We start from the raw sequence: 13,680 nt of genomic DNA on the forward strand, positions 1-13,680 counted from the left end.
TTTGAATGGAGCTACGAAAATATAAAATATCTATTAGTTTTGTAATTATTTTAAATATTTGCCTTTATGTCCTTTCTAATTTCTAAATAATAAATTCTGATCTCTCTCGCCCATTAATCACGAAGAACCAAAATGGTTTCAAAGAGCCCTTGTATTGTGTGAAATTGTTCTCTATCTTCCTTTCAGCGATGGAAAATAGTACTGTAGCACGTTTTCTAGCTATTAAATAGTGTTTGTCTTCGTTATCTTTCTGATTTTGTTGGCGACCATTTTAAGATTATAAACTCTGGTATGATTTGAAAAGAATATACGAGATACATGTTTTACTCTCCTTGTCGTTATTCTACGCTTTTAATTAGGTTATAAGTGCTTAGGAATAAAGTTCACCTAACTCCGCTTATGAACTATTTGAATGCTCGTGTTTAGGATGAAAAAATCACCACTCAAGCCAAAAGCTTAAGCTAATGGGTTGGATCCATTCGACTCTATATTTTGCTCATATCAAATTAATATCCACTAAGTTAAAATACTATTTTAGTCACTGTACTTTTAGCCTATGATCATTAGTCCTTATATTTTGAAAATGTTCATTTTTACCTATGTACTTTAAATTTTGGTTCATTTCAGTCCCTCTACTTTGAAAATGATCATTTTGATCATTGTACTCTTAAAAAGTGATCATTTTATTCCTTCTTTACAAAACTTTAATTCAAATTTTACCCCCAATGAAAACTCTTTAGTATAAAGTAATGTTTATATTTCAAGAATATATTGATTTTAGTGTTGTGTTGAAATTTTATAGAAAAAAATGAGATTAAGAATAAAATTAAGAAAGCAAAATAGTCACGTTTTAAGTATAAAACCAAAATGGACATTTTTAACCAACATTGAAATGTAGAGGGACCAAAATGAACATTTTGAAAGTATAATGACCAAAATAAACAAAAATTGAAAATACAGACACCAAACTAGTATTTTAACATATCCACTAATTCACAATAAACCAATATACTTATTGAAATATAAATATGAATTCATAATAAAAAGGTGTAAAATACATGGACCAAAATAAATCACGAAAACATGAGATAGAAATAGGCCTAACAATACAGTAGATTGAGCCAAAACGAGCGTAGTTGAACATATACGTCCCTGGTCGATCCCCCGCCTCCACCTTCTGGATTGGAGAGTGGATTTTCAGAGACGAACTTGGAGAGTCTGAAGCTGTACAGGCAAGCTCAAAGACCCATCTTCAATGGCTCTCAAATCTTCCTCTTTCCCCTCCAAATAAGCCTTCAAAAACGCCACCACAGCCCCACCCACAAAGCTCCTCATCGGCCCTCGCGATTCCCCATTTTTACACATACAGTAACTCCCCTTCCCTCTAATTCCCCTCGTCTCATCATCCAACAAATCCATATGCCCGTAATCCTTCACCACCATGTAATGCGCCGGACTCCGACACTCCTTGAAAAACTCCTCGTGATTCACCCCCTTCGGACCGCAGGGGGGGAACAGAGGATTCCTCTGCAATTCCCCCAGGCCCGACCCGATTACCAGAACCGGCATCGCGGACACGAAATCGAAGGACTCTGAAACGCCCGTCAGGATTGGGGGCCTGGATCCGTCGACCGGGTCGAGCCCGATTATGGCCGACACTTTTGGGGCTGTGCTGGATGTTGATTTGTTTAGGGCTAGGGCAAACGCGAAGGCGACCTTGCCGCCGCGGCTGTGGCCGGCCAGCGCCAGTTTCTTCAGATTTGGGCTCACCTTCGCCGGAAGATAATGCCGGAGCCCCTCCGGCAGCCACTCGCCGATGGCCGCTAGTGCTTTGATCTCGGCCCCTGTATCTTGGCACGTTACTGTGTATAACTGTACGACATTTCCATGTATCAGTTCTAGGATTAAGGAGTATTACATTTAGCTCGGGTTTCTGATTTTTTATTTTTTGTTAAAAAAAAATGAATGGCATAGTTCTGAATTCAAGTGATAAAAATGAACAAAAGAAAGACTTGCAAAATGTTTAGATTTTTTGAAAAAATTAGAAATATTGAACAGACTTTTTGGTTTCTCACTTTTATATGGTAAATTTTCAAATACATCATTTTATTTAAAAAGAATGATGTCAAAATGGGATAAACAATTATTGATTAAATAATCAACACATAAAACTCAATCCAATATTTTTTTTTACAAAATAAAAATGGGATAAAAAATTATAATAAATAATTTAAAAACTAATTTTCATATATATATATATATATATATATATTAATTTCAATTTTTACAGAATGAGAAAGGAATGATTAGCAAACGTGTATTTCTATTTTATTTACCAATCACGTACTTGAATTACCAGTTTAGAATTTCTATGAATACTTTAAAAGAAAAACGTTTTTTGTGGAAGCTATGTCGTAGATTTTTAGATTTCAATTAAAAGGAAGATTTATCATTCTCAACCATTAAATATAGATAGAGATATTTTTTGTTTATCATTCTCAACCATTAAATATAGATAAAGATAAAGTCAATAAAAAACGAAATAAACTTATAAAAGAATATATTCAGAAAAGGGAAGCCTTCAAAATTTAATTTTGAAATCTAGGTGTATTTTGTTATTACTTTTAAATATGCATTAGTTTTTTAAATTTGTTTTTAAAACTAAATTATTTTATGAGCATAAACTAAAAAACTAAACCAGCGGCACTTATTTTTTAATTTTTTAATGTCTTTAAATCAGGAAATCGTGAATTTGAATTTCGAATTCAGGCTATATCTTATACTATTAAAACATCGAAATATGATGGGATTTCAATCCCCGCGTCGGTTTTAAAAAAATGTTTGTGGATAAATTGGGGAAAAAATTTCAAATTCTTTCGACCAAAATTTGTAATGTAATGAAGAAATTGGAAGAAGAAGAAGAGAGTGGTGAGAAATAGAAAGAACCTGAGGAGCGACGACGATGAAGCCGTGGGAAACGATGTGTCGGATGAGCTGCCTGTAGAAAGTGTTGCAAAGAAGGTAGCCGTGCATGAGCAGCACCACCGGAAACTCGCCGTCCTCCTCCGGGTGGCCGATCACCACCGGCTTCGGCGGAGCAAATCTGCCGGCGCAATTAAGACAACAAGTACTGGCCGATCCAACCTCCTCGATCGGGCCGACGGTGAACTTTCCCATTTCAAATACGTTCCCCGCAGTTGCAGTTGCAGAGCCGCCGGCGACAGTGACCGACGGCGGATGAAAAGACAAGGAAGCCATAGCCATCGCGGAAGTCTCTCTGGGTGGGTCACAGTCTCTTTATCTCCATATTTATGGAATTTTGAAACCATTTTCAATGACACTCAAGTTTCCGTAAATGCCCCTTACCCTTTTTCTTTTTTTTCTTCTTTTATATTTATATATGTATATGTGAATATAAATAAGGAAATATAAATAAATTAAAAAAAAATGGTGTTTTTTTAGTATGGGGTCGAGATTCAAACTCTTTGGATACATGCTCTTTAACCTGCTGAACTATGTTCTAGTTGGTAATTAAATTATTTAGTTTATTTTTTAATAGGAATAATTCAAAGTGTTTAAATTTTTTTGCTAAATCTCAAATTATATTTCATGGTCCCTAATTTTTTTATATGAATCTTAATCATTTTGTTTTTTTTTTATTTTGATTTTTGGTTTTTTATTTTGAAAAAATATGATTGTTTGATTCTCCATTTAATTTTCTGTTTTTTTATAATGATTTTGAAATTCTACGTATTTTTCAAAAACAAAAATATCTTTTTTTTCTAAAATATCTTTTTTTTCTTCTACTACTCAATTATTTGGTTGATATATTTCTCACTAACAAATTTTTTTCTTATTCTAAAATTTTTATATTTGAACATTTTTTATTATTTATCAATCAATTCTGTTTAATTATTATTTTGTTTAATTTATTTTATTTTTGAATTGATATATTTCTCACTAACAAATTTTTTTCTTATTCTAAAATTTTTATATTTGAATATTTTTTTTTATTATTTATCAATCAATTCTGTTTAATTATTATTTTGTTTTATTTATTTTATTTTTGAATTGATATATTTCTCACTAACAAATTTTTTTCTTATTCTAAAATTTTTATATTTGAATATTTTTTAATTATTTATCGATCAATTCTGTTTAATTATTATTTTGTTTTATGTATTTTATTTTTGAAAAATAAGGTGGTTTATAATGATTTCGAAATTCTATGTATATTAAAAACCATATTTTTGTTTTTTAAAAGTTTATTTTTTCTCCTAATACTCGACCTTTTTCGTTGCATATTTCTCTTCAACCAATTTTTTTCTCATTCTAAAATCTTTTCTTTCATAAAATTTTCTCTCTAAAAAAATTATTTTTCTCCCTCAAAATGGGTATATTTTGAATATTTTTTTATTATTTATCTCCTTCCAAATTTTTCCAATTTTTATTCTTTTTTTTTTCTAACAAATCAAACAATCGGAATGAGTTCGGAATGACTTTTAAATGATTTGCAAGCGAAGTGTTTACTAATAAAAGAATTGACAGTTTATTGTCATTTAAATAGTAATTATTCTTTTTGATATAGCCACACAACCCAACATGTCAAAGTTAGTATAAATCATTGGTAATTTAAATATATCTCTAATCAAAAAGTTAGGTTCAATCCTTCGCCCCCACACGTTATACTAACTCGGCAAAAATTCCTTAATCTTTCCATTGTGTTTTACACTCGGTCTCCTCCAATTTTGCAGACAGAGAAACCAAGCCTTAAGTTTCCTCCAAAAAAATTTCCCATCCCATTTCCCTTCGTTTTCTCCACTTCCGAACACAAAGAAAAAGACCAAAAAGCCCAAAAATGAAATTAGGCGACGTGGAAAATGACCAACTTTGCCCAACGACGATGGAGAGTTCCCTGTTCCCGTGGGGATTTATCTGGAAAGTTTTACGCCATAATTTCAATGCATGCCACTTTCACAATATCTTTTAGGAATAAGAGGATTTTTTTTTTAAATAATGTAATTAAAAAAACAAATTACAAAAGTGAGATAGGTTTGAAAATAATTCCAAAACTAGAGTAGCTAAATCATTGGGGGTGGTACGCGATTTCTCCAAATCACATGCTTTAAATGCAATTTACATCTAAATTGTGTCCATTGAATGCAATTAGTCTAAACTAGCGTCCAATCGACGCGACTTTCAGGTCAGTGGCTCCCACTGGCCTGCTGATGCTGAAATTTGTACACCATTTTCCCTTTTTTTTTCCCTTCTTTCTTTTTTTCTTTCTGCGGCTTTTTTCAAGTTTTTTGTCAGTTCTGTTGAAGGGTCAGTTTCTTCTTGCTAGTTTGCACCATGGACACCAACAACGGAGAGAAGGGGTGCGGTGGTGACGGAAAGACCAGAGTCTGGCTATGACGGAGATGAAACGCAAGAGATGAGATGGTCGGAGGAGATATGGGGCTCGTGGTTAAGGATCACATATTTACAAAAGAAACGACCTTACATAGGTTTATGGACTACTCTTCTTTAATATTAATAATGACTCCAAAATTGTCCACAATGATCACGTGATAAAACTCCATTTAAAAATTAGCAAACTATCCATATTCACATATTTTTAGTAAATAAATAAAATCTTAAATTCTAAACCCTAAGTCCAAAGTAAATAATTTACCTTTTTAATAAATGAATAAAACCCTAAACATTAAATTCTAAAAAAGTTATATACTTAAAAAATTCTAAGAAAAAATTGTGGAAAAATTAAGCAAGAATAAGTGAGACTATTGCCAAAATTTTCAGGTGAGAAACAAAATAAGATCATTTCAGTAAAATAGCGAAGGATATTCCATTAGCAATGAGTAATGAAAACCAAAGTCGGGAGAATCTGTACATGTTGTTAACATCGATCAGAATTCAATGCAGAAAGTATGGAAAAACATTTCACAAGACACCAAACACCAACTAATATATGGTGACTTTGAATTTCCCCACCCATTTATTGTACTAAAGTAGAAAAAAAAAAGATAGTTAGCATATTTGTGTAATTATTTATGAAAATATTATCATTTAATGCTTATTTTACAATTAGGGGTAGTAAGGTTACCCACTCCATTTTCAGAGAAGAGATTTGACAGTCTGAAGATCCAAAGGCAAGCTCCGAGACCCGTCTTCAATGGCTGCCAAGTCTCCTTCTTCCCCATCCAAATAAGCCTTCAAAAACGCCACCACAGCCCCACCCACAAATCTCCTCATCGGCCCTCGCGATTCCCCATTTCTACACAAACAGTAGCTCGCCTTCCCTCTGATTCCCCCCGTTTCGTCGTCCAGCAGATCCAAATGCCCGTAATCCTTCACCACCAAGTAATGCGCCGGATTCCGGCACTCGTTGAAAAAATCCTCGTGATTAAGCCCCTTCGGAGCGCAAGGGGGAAACAGGGGATTCCTCTTCACTTCGCCCAGACCCGACCCGATTACCAGAACCGGCAGCGCGAGCCCGAAATCGAAGGATTGGGGCACGAATTTGAGGACTGGGGGGTGGGTCTGCTTGCCGCTGCCCGTTCCGTCGACTGGATCGAGGCCGATTAGGGCTGAGAATTTCAGGGCTGTGGTGATTGATTTGTTTAGGGCTAGGGCAAATGCGAAGGAGGTTTTGCCGCCGCGGCTGTGGCCGGCGAGGGCCAGTTTGTCGAGATTTGGGTTCACGTTCGGCGGAAGATGCTGCCGGAGCCCTTCCGGCAGCCAGTCTGCGATGGCGGCCGTTGCTTTGATCTCTCCGCTTGAATCTGGGCCGGCCACTGTGTACAACTGTGAAAAAGAGCACAAGTGAATATTTTGATTAATAGTTTTAAATTTTGTTTTTAATCTCTTGAAACTCTCAATTTAATCATTTCTTGAAAAAATTATTAAGAATTTTTATTATTAAATAAATTATAGTTTAGATCATTAACACGTTAAACTCAATCCATCTTAAAATTGATTTCTTCAAAATAACATATCAGGTGGTATGCTCTTCCTGTTAATAAAACAATAAATTTTTATTGATCAAATTTGAAAGACTTTTTTGTGAAATAATTTAATTGAGATTTTTTTTACAGCATGCAACTGTGAAATCCAACGTTAAAAGTGGACAAATTTAAGAATGTTAAATTAAAAATTTTCAAAAAAATTAGGATTTCTCTAGTAACATTCTTATTTCTTATTTTAAATTTTTTAGAAACACAAGTTTTTATAATTGTACCGTTTCTCCTTTCTAGTTTTTAAAAAACGTTTTCAAAATTGGGTAGAGATTTAGGAAATAACAAAATAAGTTTTTTGCTTCTAATTCTCCTTTCCAATTTTTTTCGCAACATAAATAAAAAATAATATTTTATCATTTTTAACCTATAAAATAAAAGTAAGATAAAACATTTGAATATTTAATTTAAAATTTGAAGTTTCATATAAATTATTTATTTTTTAATTTTAAATTTTAGAAAACGAGAAAAAAATATTATCAAACTGATTCGTATTTCTGTTCTTATTTATTGAAAAAACAATAACAAATGATAATATTTAGTGGAAGCTTAATGGATTGAAAAATAAGTGGGGTGTGTGTTTATTTTTTGTTGACTTACAAGTTACAAGGCACTGAGGAAGCCATGGCGTGGAGCTATAGATTTCACAATTTTTTTGTTTAAAAACGTCACTATTTTCAAAAGGCACCTTCATTTTTGTACATATTGGGTTTGTGGACCAAAGGTTGACTGGAAAAAGATATTTTTTATAAAATATCTTATTCATTACCAGACTATATGAGTTGAAATAATAATTACTTCATTTAAATAATAATAATAATTAATCCCACATTGTACTTAATGGCTCTATAATTAATTCATATGAACCTTTATGATAATATTGTTAATAAAATTTAAATGTCTCTGCATAAAACACCTAAAAGACGATTAAATAAGATTTTGATTGTAAAAAATTCTTAAACGGTACATCTGAAAATGGGCGTGCTACGAAATGTTTTTAAAGTAGATTTTCAATTTTCTTTAAAAATGATATTTTTAACCTAATAAGATAGTTAATAATAATAATTGGGTTAAATAAATGATTAAGTTTGAATTTAGTCCTATAACTCATACATCAATTTAGTATTTATGATTTGGATTTGCATCCTTATAATTTTAAAAGTTTGTATTTAATCTCTTATTAGTTTAAACTAATTTTGATTCGGTATCTATAATTTAATTAAATCTTACTAATAGTTCTTGAATTAGGTTTAACCTAGTTGAAAAATCCTGTCTTATTTTCTTACTCAGTCGTAAAATAGAAGTATTTACTATTTGTGAAATTTTGTGAAATTGGACTAAATTACTATAGAGATGAAATTAAAATAAAATAAAAATTTAAAGACAAAAGTAAAATTAAGCTCAAAATTTTCGACTAAATTGAAATTTTTATCCGACTAAATTTATAATTAAAAAAAGAGAGAAAAAAATAAAAAGAGAAAGGAATGAACCTGAGGGGCGACGACGATGAAGCCGTGGGAAGCAATGTGTTGGATGAGCTGAGAGTAGAAAGTGTTGTAAAGAAGATAGCCGTGGATTAGCAGCAGCACCGGAAACTCTCCGCCGTCAGACGGCCGGCCGATCACCACCGGCTTCGGCGGAGCAAATCGGCCGCCGCCGCAAAACCCCGATTCAACCTTCTCCATCACGGCGTTGAAACTTCCCATCTCAAATACGTTTGCCGCAGTTGCAGAGCCGGCGGTGACCGACGGAGGAAGAAAAGAAAAAGAAGCCATAGCCATGGATGGATATGCCCAAATCTCAACTCTCAAACCCCCTTTTGCGGGCGTGCGTCACTCTCACTTTCACGCGCCTGAACCGATAATTATAGCCTCTTTATCTCCATATTTCCGTAAATGCCCCTTACCTTTTCCTTATTATATCAAATTATTTAGTTTATTTTTGCCAATTTTGCATTTAGACTTTTCGCTAGATATCAAAATATATCGAAGGGTCTCCAATTTTCTAAAATTTTAGGAATTGTAAAATTTGTAATGATGTCAGTTCAAATAAAGTAACGATAATTGTCATATATCTTCAACCTTTTGATATAATAAAGTGAACATAATTCAATATTAATTGACATATAACCCATCTAAAAAGTTGTGAATTCAAATCATTCCCTAAAAAAATTAAAGTTGATGTATTATTAGGAAAAATTTTGAGATATTTATATATTTATGGTATCTCAGCCTCTCTCCTTTCTCCCATTTATTAGTTATCATCTATTATTATTATTTTTATTTCTTATTTACATTTTTCACTTCTCTCATTCTCCGTTGTTAAGTAGCATCTAAATGGTTCAAATATGTTAAATAAAATAATATTTTAATTATACATCAACTTTTCATCCATGAAGTGCAGAAGTTTTGAGAGGGATGTAGTTGATAAATTTTTATACAATAAGGATAGAATTGAGTATTTTAAAATAATAAGGACTAGATGAAGAATTATTATTTGGTATATTTAACATTTTTTTTAATTACAAATCTTAGTAGATATAATAAATGTAATATGCATGTTATATTCCAAAGCTAGAAAATTTGTTATTAAAAGAAAGTAATTTACGAATATAACCATTTACAAATTTGCTGTCATATTTTGAGTGTTGTCTCTCACTAAACAACTTGGGAGATGGTTCAAAGTCAGCAAAAACACTATTAAATATATGATCAAATGGATTGCATATATGTAACAATTTTCTATTCAAAATTTATAATAGATGATAAAATTGATTTTCATATTTGCAAATCTATTATAGATAATAATTTGAAATATGACAAATTTGCTCTTTGTATAACACTAATATAACACGTCAATAATCTCAAACGTCTTACATTGGTTTCGTTTTTGTAAATTATTTTATTAGCGACACATATAGCAATATAGTTCAATACAATAGCAAATTAAACACAAGCTAAAAAATAAGTAAATATGACCCAATTTTTATGCTTATATGAAATAAAAACATTTGTGATAGTAAACATTTATAATGGTAAACAACACTCCCCTCCAAAGTTTCTATATTTGTAAAATCTAATTTATTATGCTATGATCGTAAGCATGACAAGATCATTGGTGGATGGTTACAATTTTTCAATTATTCTATCGTCACGAAATTTTATTTTTTCAAAAGAACAATAAAATTACACATATTTTTTTTAGTACAACATGTAGGGTAGAAAATTAGAACTCACGATCAGATAAGTACATTTACAAGATATTTCTTTCTTTTTTCTTTTTTTGGGACGAAAATTAAAATATATTTTTTTCTTTTTTCGAAATAAGAAAGAGATTGATTAGGAGGGAAGCCAGATGCATTACTAATAAAGGCATGGACAGTTAATAGACATTTAAATAGTAATTAATTTCCCCTTGATATTCCCAACAACACAACACACCAATGTTCTTTTTATTTTTTCATTGTGTTTCAGTTCTCTGCCCTCGGTGTCCCCCAACTGCAAAATTTTAATCCAATTTTGCAGGCAGAGAACTGAGCCCGAAATTTCCTCCAAAAATTTTCCCTTCCAAACGCAAAAATGAAATTAGGCGACGTGGAAAATGACCAAATTTACCCAATGATGATGGAGAGCCCCCAGCTCCGGTGGGGATTTATCCGGAAAGTTTACGCCATAATTTCAATGCAATTGCTTCTCACCGCCGCCGTCGCCGCCGCCGTCGTCTTCGTCCGCCCCATTCCGATATTCTTCGTCAGAACGACGCCGGGCATGATCGCGTACGTCGGAATCGTCATCTTCACGTTCATAGGTAAAATTCAAATTTAGGGATTCAAAATTTAAATATTGATATTGATTATATTATTAATATTTGTTTGTAGTTTTGTGTCCGTTGTATGCTTATCATAGGAGTCATCCGTTGAATTTTATTTTGCTGACTCTGTTCACCATTGGAATTGCGTTTTCTGTTGGAATCTCCTGCGCTTTCACCAAAGGTTAGGTGTTTTTTTTCTGCCCTTTTTTTTGGTCAGAATTTGTTCGTCGGTTCAGATTCAGTTTTGTTTGATTTTGTGAATTTCGATGGATTGGGTTTTTTGCTTAAAAAACTGAGTCAAATGGAATGTACGCTTACATATAATACCCTAAATGGGACCATGCAAATTATAATTTTTGTTTATTAACTTTCGTTGTCTAATTTATGCCATTGTAATAAATATAATTCTTTTTAACTTAAATACTATTTTCATAGTATAGTTTTAAACTTTTTGCCTTTGGTTCAGTTTTGGCGTTTGTACATCTGTTTAAATACTTCAAATCGTTTTTTTTCCTCTGTATTTCAAACGAGGTTTTGGTATAACTTTTTTTTTTATACATATTGGAAACTATTTAATACAAATTTTTTGTAGTTGCATTTAAAAAATTTAATAATTGGAGTGTCAAAATGAGCTATACTATCTTTTGGCAGGTTTATTGTTTCTATTCTTTAAAAACCTTCCCAAATTTGTAAGGATTTTGGAAATAACAAATACAAGTTTCTCATTACTCGTTTCTATTTTTAATTTGTTCCAAAACATAATCTTATCATTCTTGATTCCATAGATGTTAGGGTCATGCAATTATATTTTTCTAACAGAAACAAGAAACAACAATATTATCAAACAGACTCATACCTATCTTACAATTTAAGTTTCATTTTCTTTTTTTTTTTTTTCGAAATTACACCAATCTAAACATAACTTAAAAACACCTATTTACAATCAAAAGATTGTAAGTTCGAATTCACGCTCCACCCTTCATGACGTTGACCGAAGAACACATTTTGAAAAGTTAGGATCCTAAACCAAGTGCATTTAATTTCAGGTGAGATAATACTAGAAGCGGCGGCTCTAACAAGCGGAGTTGTGGTGGGCCTGACACTATACACATTCTGGGCCGTGAAGCAGGGCCACGATTTCAGCTTCCTCGACCCATTTCTCTTCGCGTCTCTCCTCGTGCTGTTCCTATTCGGGCTGATCCAGGTAAGTAACTCATTGGGCCATATCCATATTGGGCCTGGGCTTGGGCTTGGGCTCACCTCTGTTTCTGTTTCTTCGCAGATACTGTTCCCATTGGGAAAACTGTCGGTGATGATATACAGCGCGCTGTCGGCGCTACTGTTCTGCGGCTACATCGTATACGACACCGACAATCTCATCAAACGCTTCAGTTACGACGATTACATTTGGGCCGCCGTCACCCTTTATCTCGATATCGTTAATCTCTTCCTTGCCCTTCTCAACCTTCTCAGAGCTCTCGACTAAAATCCCGACTACAACTTTTTATTTTGTGTCTAATAATTCTTTAAACTTCCAATATATTTCGGGGTGGAATATACTACCCGTTTTTTAGACACCTTACCGTGAAACCAATATTTTTGCAAGCTTACTTTTCAAAAATAGGAAACTAAAAATAAAATGGCCCTCGATTATTTTTAGTTTATTTATTTATTAGACACTAAATTAAAAGTTGGAACCTCATGATTTTTTTTTTCCTTTTTTTTGTTTGAAAAATTGAGAGACCCTCCAAATTCAAAGTTTTGGTTTGTTATGTAATCATAAGCGGTGGATGTGGGATGGGGTTTAGAAGATATTCTTTTACGTGTGGGTATGTTTTTTTTTTTTCTTTCTATGATGGGTTTGTAAAGTTTGAGTACTTTGTTAAATTTAACATCATTATGAAAGTTTAATATCTAATTATGGGTTTTATCTACCATGTTGGTTATGTGATTAAGTAATTGTTGCTACTATTATGTTATGAACGTGACAGAGATTAGTACGAAGAATAAAGTATATGAGGCGACACAAAAAGGGACAAATAAAATCATAAACCTTATTTTTTTATGTATTAGTTTAAATCTTAGTGTTTTTATTGAAGGTAGATATTAAGTGACAGAGTAATAAAAATCATATTTTTCAAGAAAAAGAAATAGAGAATCCAAAATGATGTTTTATAAGTTTATGGCAAGTTTGGCAATATGAAATTTCTTGTTTTTCGTTTCAATTTTATTAAAAAATCTAAGCATCTGAAAATTATTTATATTTTTTGTTTCACTTGTTTTTAGAGACATGATCAAAACTGTAAAGAAATTTTAGAAACAATGAGGAAGACGTTTTATGTTTTTGTTCACGTTTTTACTTTGTTCCAACATAAATAAAAATCTTATTTTATCATTCTTGAATCGATAGGTGTTGGAGGTCATACAATTTTTTTTAGTAAAAATGAAAAAATACAAACAAGAAACCAGAATTTTAACAAAAGAATCCTTCATTTTTTATTTATCATTCTCAATTTTTTAGAAACACAAGCTTTGAGTAATTGTTCCTGTTTCCTATTTTTCATTTTCAAGAAACATTTTTAAAAATTGTGCAGAAATGTTTATCATTTTCACGTTTCTCGTATAAAAATGCAATTTTATCATTCTTGACTTATAAAATACATAATAATTATTACAAATAATAAAAATAACATTAAAAAATTAGATATTTAATTCAATAAATTTTAGAGAACGAGAAAGAAATAACTACCAAACATATTTCTAACGTTAGGTGGTTAATGACCGCAGGAAAATTTTGGGCACTGATAACACATTTAACAATGGTTGACCAAGAATTGTATTTTAGGATTGGGGGCTT

General features: G+C 32.1%; 3 protein-coding genes across 3 annotated transcripts; 1 reads left to right on the forward strand and 2 right to left on the reverse strand.

The window, feature by feature from the left end:
* Positions 1-992: 992 nt before the first annotated feature.
* On the reverse strand, positions 993-3,306 carry LOC111009779 (chlorophyllase-2). Its single transcript, XM_022282983.2, has 2 exons — positions 2,947-3,306; positions 993-1,872 (listed from the first exon to the last, which is right to left on the reverse strand). The coding sequence occupies exons 1-2, from the start codon at positions 3,262-3,264 to the stop codon at positions 1,198-1,200; spliced, it is 993 nt and encodes a 330-aa protein (XP_022138675.1). The 5' UTR covers positions 3,265-3,306; the 3' UTR covers positions 993-1,197.
* Positions 3,307-5,972: 2,666 nt separating this feature from the next.
* LOC111009609 (chlorophyllase-2) lies at positions 5,973-8,862 on the reverse strand. The gene is made up of 2 exons (XM_022282743.2): positions 8,504-8,862; positions 5,973-6,804 (listed from the first exon to the last, which is right to left on the reverse strand). Exons 1-2 carry the CDS (start codon positions 8,792-8,794, stop codon positions 6,115-6,117), a joined length of 981 nt encoding a protein of 326 aa, XP_022138435.1. The 5' UTR covers positions 8,795-8,862; the 3' UTR covers positions 5,973-6,114.
* Positions 8,863-10,456: 1,594 nt separating this feature from the next.
* LOC111009832 (protein LIFEGUARD 4-like) lies at positions 10,457-12,722 on the forward strand. The gene is made up of 4 exons (XM_022283048.2): positions 10,457-10,820; positions 10,891-11,004; positions 11,870-12,027; positions 12,106-12,722. The coding sequence occupies exons 1-4, from the start codon at positions 10,592-10,594 to the stop codon at positions 12,307-12,309; spliced, it is 705 nt and encodes a 234-aa protein (XP_022138740.1). The 5' UTR covers positions 10,457-10,591; the 3' UTR covers positions 12,310-12,722.
* Positions 12,723-13,680: the final 958 nt, after the last annotated feature.

The sequence above is a fragment of the Momordica charantia genome (assembly GCF_013281855.1).
Source record: "Momordica charantia cultivar OHB3-1 chromosome 7 unlocalized genomic scaffold, Mcharantia_2.0 BLBB01000007.1, whole genome shotgun sequence".
NCBI classification, from domain to species: domain Eukaryota; kingdom Viridiplantae; phylum Streptophyta; class Magnoliopsida; order Cucurbitales; family Cucurbitaceae; genus Momordica; species Momordica charantia.